Consider the following 12,066-nt stretch of genomic DNA (forward strand, 5'->3'; position numbering starts at 1 on the left):
GTCTTTAGTGTGTGTAGGGTAGTGTTATTGTACGGAGCTCGCTGGTCGGCGCGGACTCGGTGTGCTGATGGGCCTGTATCCTCGTTGTATCTCTAAACTAAACTAAACACTTGTAGTCCAGATATGGATCCAACAAATGCCAAGTACTGTTCCGAATGCCACCTATTGAAGGGCCTGTTTCCACGCTGTAACACTTTTAAAACAAAAATGATTTCCAAGCCTTCCACTCTGTATAAAGCAGTGGTTTAAAACAGGCCACTCCTTGTCACCCATGTATAGATACAAGCAAATACCAGGTACTTTGTTGATATTAACCATTCCTCTTTTTCTGTGTCGCTAGGAGGACTGCTCTGGGGACTACAAGAAGTTGTTGCTGCAACTCTGTGGCTCGAATGACTGAGAACGGCCCGGGTGCCGAGATTTAGACGGTGGTCTCTCAGAAGCACTTCCACCCGTCCGAACATAGAAGCATCCTCATCTTTCTTTCATTGGTTTATTTCCTTTTGTATCGGCTTGTAAATGTAATGGTGTTTTATCAGCATATTCAACAGTGTATTTCACCAGCTGAGGTTTGAGATGATGACCTGACCCAGTTGCTCAGGGACAGCGCTAGTGTGGGACTAACGCTCACCATCCCAAAGCCCTGCCCCTCCTGTTCATGGTCCTCCGTTTGACTTGACATTGGAAGGAGAGTTGTTCCTCTCCCACCCAGTCTGTGACAAGTTTCCACTCTGCCCCTCTTCTGCTTTCACTGTCCAGAGCCCACTGTGCCAATCGCAACGACCATCACCCTTCAATGCCCTGCCTCACCCATGCATGCCGTTCTCAGCTTCAAACTGAGCATCAACTTAATCAACTAACACGATCGCCGGTAAAAACCAAAAGTCAACTAATTGCTTCAAGGGTATTGAACAGTTTGCGATCCTTGTACTTTTAAATATATATTTTTGTAAAATTGTTTGCGAGTGCCAATCTCACTGGGCATTCACCCCTTTGCCACCTTATCCAACTGTCCTGATGTGACAGAAGAAAGGAAGTGTCAAATGCAACCTATTTCCGTATTATTTTGACTTGTAAGAGATTATCTTGCGTTGGGAGGGCTTATTCATATCTTGAGCCAGAGATTAATTCCCTGAGGTAGCCTGGAACCTGGAAAATGTAACCTGTGCACACATCCAGGGTGTAGTTTCCCCATTGCAAAGAACAGCGTCAAAGGCCTAGAGTCATTGTTTGACCAGCTGACCAAAGCTTCTGCCCATGCCCCTGCCTGCTTCTGAAGCTCCTCAGGAATATCAGCGAGGTTGGTGCCTCTTGAGTTATCTGCAAGTCGGCCTCGTTTGGAGAGTCGGCAGATAGTGAAGGCAAATATGTGGATGGAAGAGCTGATGGAAGAAGGGGCAAAGTGCCATGTGCTCAAAAATATAAATGAATCAAAAATAAATACTATGCAACCAATTACAACTGTGTTTGGCTCGATACGATACGATACGATAAAACTTTATTCATCTCTGGAGGGACGTTGGTCTGCCGACAGTCACAACACACAAAGGGGAGAAGGCAGGAACGGGGTACTGATTGAGAATGATCAGCCATGATCACATTGAATGGCTCGAAGCGCCGAATGGCCTACTCCTGCACCCATTGTCTATTGTCACACAACAAGGTACACATAAAAAGACAAGGCTGTCGTGCGCACAGCGGCTTCACCGGAACAAACGAACAAACAAACGCAGGCTTATACATCGGGCAGAGGATTCTAAAACTAGAGTGCCCCCCCTCCTCTCTCCCACACCCACACAGAGTTCCCCTTTGTTCTTTCACCGTCCCTCACGGCGGTCCCCCCACGCTGGGTCCCCATTGTTCTCCCCTCTCCCCTTCATCCTTTCGATCATCCTTTGAGTATGAGTGAACCTCAGTAGCGTACATCTTAAGTAGTTTTGATCTTGTGTTAGAAGAGCCGTCTGCGGCAATGGATTCCACAGATTCACCACCCTCCTCATCTCCTTTCAAAAAGTACATCCTTTAATTCTGAGGCTGTGCCCTCTGGTCCTAGACTCTCCCACGGGTGAAAACATCCTCTCCTCATCCACTCTATCCAGACCTTTCACTATTCAGTAAGTTTCAATGAGGTCCCCCCCCTCATCCTTCTAAACTCCAGCGAGTCCACGCAAAGTGGCATCAAATGCTCATCATATGTTAACCCAATCATCCAAGTCATAGAGTGATACAGTGTGGAAAATTCGGCCCAACTTGCCCACACTGACCAACATGTCCCAGCTACACTAGTCCCACCTGCCTGCGCTTGGTCCATATCCCTCCCAACTTGTCCTATCCAGGTCTTTCATTTTGATCTACCGTCCTCGTGAGAGGGTGGTGAGGATATGTTTACTTTAACAAGAGACCTGTGACAATGCAGTAGCCGCTTGGTGCCAGTCCACCACTGATTTTACAGCACCTCCTTTAATCGAGACAAAGTGCATTTGAAATCTCCTCTGGAAGTCACTCCGAAGTTGTGTTGCTTAGACCGGGTGAGGCGGCCAATCTCGACCTCGTCGGGACTTCCACGGATGGACTTTCAATCGGCAGGACAAATTTCCCCCACTGTGGCCGGGGCTTTGGAACTCTGGCCCGGCCTGAGCCGGCAGATATGTTCTCATAGCCGACTTCCCAGGCCGGCTTTGTGGGGCCGGTATCTCGGCCACCCAGCAGCCTAGTCAGGCCGTTCCGGTACCGTTGGACTCCTCTCGGAGGCCCTGACCTCTGTTGGTCCGGCAAACCGGATAATCCGGCAAGGCTTTGGAATCACGGGTGCCGGAAAATCGATGGTGCACCTATATTGAATCAGAGAATCGGTTAAGGTATTTGCACTGGGCTGCAATGAGCTTTGGTCCCAGAACTATGATTCGGAGCCAGTAAGCAAGGATAACAGTATAACAGTATAACAGAACTTTATTGTCATTCGGTATAAATACCGAACGAAATTTCAGCAGTCACAAGACACTGCAAAAAAGAAAAGAACACAGGACACCCGACCCCAACACCAACATCCATCACAGTGACTCCAAACACCCCCTCACTGTGATGGAAGGCAACAAAACTTCCACTCTCTTCCCCCTCGCGCCCACGGACAGGCAGCTCGACCTCTACCGAGGCAACCGACACGCACAGCCCCCGCAAGGGGATGGAAGGCCCCGCGGCCGAGCCGCACCGGGCACTGAAACGTCCCGCAGCCGAGCCGCGCCGGCGATGTTAAGTCCAGCGGCCGAGCTGGAAGGCCCCGCGGGCGATGGAAGGCCCCGCGGCCGAGCTGCGCCCCGGGGAAGAGACCCAATAAAAGAAAGGTTTCCCCCACCCCACACCCCCCCCCCACACCCCCCACACATACACAGCCAAAAACCATCCCAACACCGACACACACAAAAAAAAGACAAACAGACTGCCAGAGAGCCGCAGCCGTTAGGCGCAGCCACACGTGACAGAGTATTCGGAGATTGTGCCACTGCAGATTGTAGTTATAATGTCTAGTATATTTAAATTTTTTATTAATACATGGAAATGTTAATTTGTGCAGATTTTTTTGTGCTACCGTGATCATCATAAGAGAGTTTATTGTTCCGATATACTCTCAGCTTATCCGTAAACCAGCTGTTCTAGCGTTGTACTGTTCCATGTTGGACCTTCAGCATAGAACAGTACAGAACTGGAACAGGCCCTTCGGTCCACAATGTCAGTGCTGTACACGATGCCAAGACCAACTCCACAGAGAAAATGTGCAGGAAAGAATTTTGGGAGCGGCACGGTGGCGCAGCGGTAGAGTTGCTGCCTCACAGCGAATGCAGTGCCAGGGGACCCGGGTTCGATCTCAACAACGGGTGCTGTCTGTACGGAGTTTGTACGTTCTCCCTGTGACCTGCGTGGGTTTTCTCTGAGATCTTCGGTTTCCTCCTACACTCCAAAGACGTACAGGTTTGTAGGTAAAATTGGCTTGGTAAATGTAAAAATTGTCCCTAGTGTGTGTAGGATAGTGTTAATGTGCGGGGATCGCTGGGCGGCGCGGAACCGGTGCGCCGAAGGGAGTTTCCGAGCTGTATCTCTAAACTAAACTGAACTGCAGATGGTGGTTTATGATCTCCATTCCCTTTGTCTTGTTTTCACACCTTACACTTCCTTATCTATATACTTCCTTATCAATGTACCGCCCTCTCCCCTGACATCAGTCTGAAGAAGGGTCTCAACCCGAAACGTCACCCATTCCTTCTCTCCAGAGATGCTGCCTGTCCCGCTGAGTTACTGCAGCGTTTTGTGTCTATCTTCCACAGAGGAAATAACTGTCAGAGGAGGTAGTTGAGGCTGGTGCTTGGTGGATACATGGATAGGAAAGGTTTAGAGAGAGATATGGTCCAAATGCAGGCAGGTGGGATTAGCAAAGATGGCGCCTCGTTATCGGAATAGGCAAGTTGGGCCGAAGGTGAGTTTCCATGCTGTATGGCTTTAAAACAATAAGCTATATTGATTAACGATTTTTTCCATCAATACACCACCCTCTTCTATAAATTGTCCCGAGTGTGTGTAGGATAGTGTTGGTGTACAGGGATCGCTGGTCGGCATGGACTAAGTGGGCCAAAGGACCTGTTTCTGCGCTCTATCTCTAAACTAAACTCTACAGCAGAATTCTGTGAGCTTGCTGGTCAGGCAGCATCTCTGGAGAACATGGATAGGTGATGTTTCGGGTCGGAACTCTTCTTCAGACTGATTGTACGGGTGGGGTACGGGTTGAACTGCAGATGCTGAAGGTAGACACAAAATGCTGGAGTAACTCAGCGGGACAGGCAGCGTCTCAGGCAGATGAAGGAATGGGTGATGTTTTGGGTCGAGACCCTTCAGACTGAGAGTCAGAGGAGAGGGAAACTAGAGATATGGAAGGGTAAGGTATGAAATCGACAGATCAAAGCAGACGATGCTCAAGTAAACGTGGAATGGTTCATTGTTGGCTGAGGGTAAGATGACATCGAGGCATACAAACAGTAAAATTAATCAGGCCAGTGAAACTAGTCTAACTCTGTGTCTGCCTAACTCTGTCCTTCTATCTCTGTGTGCTCTCTGTGTGTGTGTGTGTGTGTGTGTGTGTGTGTGTGTCTGTGTCTATCTATCTGTGTGCCTGTGAGTGTGTATCTGTGTGTGTATATCTGTGTGTGTGTGTGTGTCTACCTGTGTCTAAGGAGGTGGCTCTAGAAATAGTGGAAGCATTGGAGATCATTTTTCAATGTTCTATAGATTCAGGATCAGTTCCTGTGGATTGGAGGATAGCAAATGTTATCCCACTTTTTAAGAAAGGAGGGAGAGAGAAAACGGGTAATTATAGACCAGTTAGTCTGACATCAGTGGTGGGGAAGATGCTGGAGTCAATTATAAAAGACGAAATTGCTGAGCATTTGGATAGCAGTACGGGATCATTCCGAGTCAGCATGGATTTACGAAGGGGAAATCATGCTTAACAAATCTACTGGAATTTTTTGAGGATGTAACTAGGAAAATTGACAAGGGAGAGTCAGTGGATGTGGTGTACCTCGACTTTCAGAAAGCCTTCGACAAGGTCCCACATAGGAGATTAGTGGGCAAAATTAGGGCACATGGTATTGGGGGTAGGGTACTGACATGGATAGAAAATTGGTTGACAGACAGAAAGCAAAGAGTGGGGATAAATGGGTCCCTTTCGGAATGGCAGGCAGTGACCAGTGGGGTACCGCAAGGTTCGGTGCTGGGACCCCAGCTATTTACGATATACATTAATGACTTAGACGAAGGGATTAAAAGTACCATTAGCAAATTTGCAGATGATACTAAGTTGGGGGGTAGTGTGAATTGTGAGGAAGATGCAATAAGGCTGCAGGGTGACTTGGACAGGTTGTGTGAGTGGGCGGATACATGGCAGATGCAGTTTAATGTAGATAAGTGTGAGGTTATTCACTTTGGAAGTAAGAATAGAAATGCAGATTATTATCTGAATGGTGTCAAGTTAGGAGGAGGGGGAGTTCAACGAGATCTGGGTGTCCTAGTGCATCAGTCAATGAAAGGAAGCATGCAGGTACAGCAGGCAGTGAAGAAAGCCAATGGAATGTTGGCCTTCGTAACAAGAGGAGTTGAGTATAGGAGCAAAGAGGTCATTCTACAGTTGTACCGGGCCCTGGTGAGACCGCACCTGGAGTACTGTGTGCAGTTTTGGTCTCCAAATTTGAGGAAGGATATTCTTGCTATGGAGGGCGTGCAGCGTAGGTTCACTAGGTTAATTCCCGGAATGGCGGGGCTGTCGTATGTTGAAAGGCTGGAGCGATTGGGCTTGTATACACTGGAATTTAGAAGGATGAGGGGGGATCTTATTGAAACATATAAGATAATTAGGGGATTGGACACATTAGAGGCAGATAACATGTTCCCAATGTTGGGGGAGTCCAGAACAAGGGGCCACAGTTTAAGAATAAGGGGTAGGCCATTTAGAATGGAGATGAGGAAGAACTTTTTCAGTCAGAGGGTGGTGAAGGTGTGGAATTCTCTGCCTCAGAAGGCAGTGGAGGCCAGTTCATTGGATGCTTTCAAGAGAGAGCTGGATAGAGCTCTTAAGGATAGCGGAGTGAGGGGGTATGGGGAGAAGGCAGGAACGGGGTACTGATTGAGAGTGATCAGCCATGATCGCATTGAATGGCGGTGCTGGCTCGAAGGGCTGAATGGCCTACTCCTGCACCTATTGTCTATTGTCTATTGTCTGTCTATCTACCTGTGTATATCTGTGTGTCTCTACCTGTGTTTGTCCACCTGTGTGTGTGTCTACCTGTGTGTGTGTGTCTACCTGTGTGTGTGTGTGTGTGTGTCTACTTGTGTGTGTGTGTGTCTACCTGTGTGTGTGTGTGTGTGTGTGTGTGTGTCTACCTGTGTGTGTGTGTGTCTACCTGTGTGTGTATAATCTACCTGTGTATGTGTGTGTGTGTGTGTCTACCTGTGTGTGTCTACCTGTGTGTCTACCTGTGTGTGTATATCTACCTGTGTATGTGTGTGTGTGTGTGTCTACCTGTGTGTGTCTACCTGTGTGTGTCTACCTGTGTGTGTGTGTCTACCTGTGTGTGTGTTTACCTGTGTGTGTGTGTGTGTGTGTCTACCTGTGTGTGTGTGTGTGTGTCTACCTGTGTGTGTCTACCTGTGTGTGTCTACCTGTGTGTGTCTACCTGTGTGTGTGTGTCTACCTGTGTGTGTATATCTACCTGTGTGTGTGTGTGTGTGTGTGTGTCTACCTGTGTGTGTGTGTGTGTGTGTGTGTCTACCTGTGTGTGTCTACCTGTGTGTGTCTACCTGTGTGTGTCTACCTGTGTGTGTGTGTCTACCTGTGTGTGTGTGTCTACCTGTGTGTGTATATCTACCTGTGTGTGTGTGTGTGTGTCTACCTGTGTGTGTCTACCTGTGTGTCTACCTGTGTGTGTCTACCTGTGTGTGTGTGTCTACCTGTGTGTGTCTACCTGTGTGTCTACCTGTGTGTGTATATCTACCTGTGTATGTGTGTGTGTGTGTCTACCTGTGTGTGTGTGTGTGTCTACCTGTGTGTGTGTGTGACTTTCTGCGAGTTGCAGTGCGGCGGGTGGCCGCGTGTGGCGCTGTTGCGGGCGGCGGCGGGGCCTGCGGGAGGGTGGGGAGCCTGGGCCTGGGAGTAGCGAGCGGTCCGGCGGCGGGGAGAGGGCGAGCGGGCAGCGGGCGGCGGGGGCGAGGGGCAGTAAGGGTGAGCGGGCAGCGGCCCCGCCGGCAGCAGCGGCGTCATGGTGAAGGAGCAGTTCAGGGAGACGGATGTGGCGAAGAAAATGTGAGCGGGGGGGGGGGTTAATGTGGGGACTGGTGGGGGGGGGTTAATGTGGGGACTGGTGGGGGGGGGGGGTTAATGTGGGGACTGGTGGGTGGGGGGGGTTAATGTGGGGACTGGTGGGTGGGGGGGGGTTAATGTGGGGACTGGTGGGGGGGGGGGTTAATGTGGGGACTGGTGGGGGGGTTAATGTGGGGACTGGTGGGGGGGGGTTAATGTGGGGACTGGTGGGTGGGGGGGGTTAATGTGGGGACTGGTGGGGGGGGGGGGGTTAATGTGGGGACTGGTGGGTGGGGGGGTTAATGTGGGGACTGGTGGGTGGGGGGGGTTAATGTGGGGACTGGTGGGGGGGGGGTTAATGTGGGGACTGGTAGGGGGGGGGGTTAATGTGGGGACTGGTGGGGGGGGGTTAATGTGGGGACTGGTGGGTGGGGGGGGTTAATGTGGGGACTGGTGGGTGGGGGGGGTTAATGTGGGGACTGGTGGGGGGGGTTAATGTGGGGACTGGTGGGTGGGGGGGGTTAAAGTGGGGACTGGTGGGGGGGTTTAATGTGGGGACTGGTGGGTGGGGGGGGGTTAATGTGGGGACTGGTGGGGGGGTTAATGTGGGGACTGGTGGGTGGGGGGGTTAATGTGGGGACTGGTGGGGGGGGGTTAATGTGGGGACTGGTGGGTGGGGGGGGTTAATGTGGGGACTGGTGGGGGGGGTTAATGTGGGGACTGGTGGGTGGGGGGGGTTAATGTGGGGACTGGTGGGGGGGGGGTTAATGTGGGGACTGGTGGGTGGGGGGGGTTAATGTGGGGACTGGTGGGGGGGGGTTAATGTGGGGACTGGTGGGTGGGGGGGGTTAATGTGGGGACTGGTGGGGGGGGGGTTAATGTGGGGACTGGTGGGGGGGGGTTAATGTGGGGACTGGTGGGTGGGGGGGGGTTAATGTGGGGACTGGTGGGGGGGTTAATGTGGGGACTGGTGGGTGGGGGGGGTTAATGTGGGGACTGGTGGGGGGGGTTAATGTGGGGACTGGTGGGTGGGGGGGGTTAATGTGGGGACTGGTGGGGGGGGGTTAATGTGGGGACTGGTGGGGGGGGGTTAATGTGGGGACTGGTGGGTGGGGAGGGTTAATGTGGGGACTGGTGGGTGGGGAGGGTTAATGTGGGGACTGGTGGGGGGGGGGGTTAATGTGGGGACTGGTGGGGGGGGTTAATGTGGGGACTGGTGGGTGGGGGGGGTAATGTGGGGACTGGTGGGTGGGGGGGGTTAATGTGGGGACTGGTGGGGGGGGTTAATGTGGGGACTGGTGGGTGGGGGGGGGTTAATGTGGGGACTGGTGGGGGGGGGTTAATGTGGGGACTGGTGGGTGGGGGGGGTTAATGTGGGGACTGGTGGGGGGGGTTAATGTGGGGACTGGTGGGTGGGGGGGGTTAATGTGGGGACTGGTGGGGGGGGTTAATGTGGGGACTGGTGGGTGGGGGGGTTAATGTGGGGACTGGTGGGTGGGGGGGGGGTTAATGTGGGGACTGGTGGGTGGGGGGGGGTTAATGTGGGGGCTGGTGGGGGGGGGTTAATGTGGGGACTGGTGGGTGGGGGGGGTTAATGTGGGGACTGGTGGGTGGGGGGGGGGTTAATGTGGGGACTGGTGGGTGGGTGGGGGGGTTAATGTGGGGACTGGTGGGTGGGGGGGGAGTTAATGTGGGGACTGGTGGGTGGGGGGGGTTAATGTGGGGACTGGTGGGTGGGGGGGGGTTAATGTGGGGACTGGTGGGTGGGGGGGGGTTAATGTGGGGACTGGTGGGTGGGGGGGGTTAATGTGGGGACTGGTGGGTGGGGGGGGTTAATGTGGGGACTGGTGGGGGGGGTTAATGCGGGGACTGGTGGGGGGGGTTAATGTGGGGACTGGTGGGGGGGGGGGGTTAATGTGGGGACTGGTGGGGGGGGGTTAATGTGGGGACTGGTGGGTGGGGGGGGGTTAATGTGGGGACTGGTGGGTGGGGGGGGGTTAATGTGGGGACTGGTGGGTGGGGGGGGGTTAATGTGGGGACTGGTGGGGGGGGGGGGTTAATGTGGGGACTGGTGGGGGGGGGGTTAATGTGGGGACTGGTGGGTGGGGGGGGGTTAATGTGGGGACTGGTGGGGGGGGGTTAATGTGGGGACTGGTGGGGGGGGGGGGTTAATGTGGGGACTGGTGGGGGGGGTTAATGTGGGGACTGGTGGGGGGGGGGGTTAATGTGGGGACTGGTGGGGGGGGGGGGTTAATGTGGGGACTGGTGGGGGGGGGTTAATGTGGGGACTGGTGGGGGGGGGGGTTAATGTGGGGACTGGTGGGGGGGGGGGTTAATGTGGGGACTGGTGGGGGAGGGGTTAATGTGGGGACTGGTGGGTGGGGGGGGTTAATGTGGGGACTGGTGGGGGGGGGTTAATGTGGGGACTGGTGGGTGGGGGGGGTTAATGTGGGGACTGGTGGGTGGGGGGGGTTAATGTGGGGACTGGTGGGGGGGGGGGTTAATGTGGGGACTGGTGGGGGGGGGTTAATGTGGGGACTGGTGGGTGGGGGGGGTTAATGTGGGGACTGGTGGGGGGGGGGTTAATGTGGGGACTGGTGGGGGGGGGGTTAATGTGGGGACTGGTGGGGGGGGGGGGGTTAATGTGGGGACTGGTGGGGGGGGGGGTTAATGTGGGGACTGGTGGGGGGGGTTAATGTGGGGACTGGTGGGTGGGGGGGGTTAATGTGGGGACTGGTGGGTGGGGGGGGTTAATGTGGGGACTGGTGGGGGGGGGGGGTTAATGTGGGGACTGGTGGGGGGGGTTAATGTGGGGACTGGTGGGTGGGGGGGGTTAATGTGGGGACTGGTGGGTGGGGGGGGTTAATGTGGGGACTGGTGGGTGGGGGGGGTTAATGTGGGGACTGGTGGGGGGGGGGTTAATGTGGGGACTGGTGGGGGGGGTTAATGTGGGGACTGGTGGGTGGGGGGGGGTTAATGTGGGGACTGGTGGGTGGGGGGGGGTTAATGTGGGGACTGGTGGGGGGGGTTAATGTGGGGACTGGTGGGTGGGGGGGGGTTAATGTGGGGACTGGTGGGGGGGGTTAATGTGGGGACTGGTGGGTGGGGGGGGTTAAAGTGGGGACTGGTGGGTGGGGGGGGTTAATGTGGGGACTGGTGGGTGGGGGGGGTTAATGTGGGGACTGGTGGGGGGGGGTTAATGTGGGGACTGGTGGGTGGGGGGGGGTTAAAGTGGGGACTGGTGGGGGGGGGGTTAATGTGGGGACTGGTAGGGGGGGGGGTTAATGTGGGGACTGGTGGGGGGGGGTTAATGTGGGGACTGGTGGGTGGGGGGGGTTAATGTGGGGACTGGTGGGTGGGGGGGGTTAATGTGGGGACTGGTGGGGGGGGTTAATGTGGGGACTGGTGGGTGGGGGGGGTTAAAGTGGGGACTGGTGGGGGGGTTTAATGTGGGGACTGGTGGGTGGGGGGGGATTAATGTGGGGACTGGTGGGGGGGTTAATGTGGGGACTGGTGGGTGGGGGGGTTAATGTGGGGACTGGTGGGGGGGGTTAATGTGGGGACTGGTGGGTGGGGGGGGTTAATGTGGGGACTGGTGGGGGGGGTTAATGTGGGGACTGGTGGGTGGGGGGGGTTAATGTGGGGACTGGTGGGGGGGGGGTTAATGTGGGGACTGGTGGGTGGGGGGGGTTAATGTGGGGACTGGTGGGGGGGGGTTAATGTGGGGACTGGTGGGTGGGGGGGGTTAATGTGGGGACTGGTGGGGGGGGGGTTAATGTGGGGACTGGTGGGGGGGGTTAATGTGGGGACTGGTGGGTGGGGGGGGGTTAATGTGGGGACTGGTGGGGGGGTTAATGTGGGGACTGGTGGGTGGGGGGGGTTAATGTGGGGACTGGTGGGGGGGGTTAATGTGGGGACTGGTGGGTGGGGGGGGTTAATGTGGGGACTGGTGGGGGGGGGTTAATGTGGGGACTGGTGGGGGGGGGTTAATGTGGGGACTGGTGGGTGGGGAGGGTTAATGTGGGGACTGGTGGGTGGGGAGGGTTAATGTGGGGACTGGTGGGGGGGGGGGTTAATGTGGGGACTGGTGGGGGGGGGTTAATGTGGGGACTGGTGGGTGGGGGGGGTAATGTGGGGACTGGTGGGTGGGGGGGGTTAATGTGGGGACTGGTGGGGGGGGTTAATGTGGGGACTGGTGGGTGGGGGGGGGTTAATGTGGGGACTGG

The 12,066-nt window shown here is 54.8% G+C and overlaps 2 protein-coding genes across 3 annotated transcripts in view; both read left to right on the top strand.

The window, feature by feature from the left end:
- Positions 1–1,448, top strand: part of LOC144609913 (annexin A4-like) — a 55,086-nt gene extending 53,638 nt beyond the window's left edge. For both annotated transcript variants that reach the window (XM_078428312.1, XM_078428313.1), the window contains one exon: positions 341–1,448. In XM_078428312.1, the coding sequence (XP_078284438.1) occupies positions 341–400 (60 nt within the window). In that variant the 3' untranslated portion in view covers positions 401–1,448. The remainder of the gene's footprint in view (positions 1–340) is intronic.
- A 6,270-nt stretch (positions 1,449–7,718) lies between these two features.
- polr3a (polymerase (RNA) III (DNA directed) polypeptide A) overlaps positions 7,719–12,066 on the top strand; it is a 61,680-nt gene continuing 57,332 nt past the window's right edge. The window contains exon 1 of the mRNA XM_078428388.1: positions 7,719–7,843. Coding sequence (XP_078284514.1) covers positions 7,800–7,843 — 44 coding nt within the window. The 5' untranslated portion in view covers positions 7,719–7,799. The remainder of the gene's footprint in view (positions 7,844–12,066) is intronic.

Source organism: Rhinoraja longicauda, chromosome 35, assembly GCF_053455715.1.
Source record: "Rhinoraja longicauda isolate Sanriku21f chromosome 35, sRhiLon1.1, whole genome shotgun sequence".
NCBI classification, from domain to species: domain Eukaryota; kingdom Metazoa; phylum Chordata; class Chondrichthyes; order Rajiformes; family Arhynchobatidae; genus Rhinoraja; species Rhinoraja longicauda.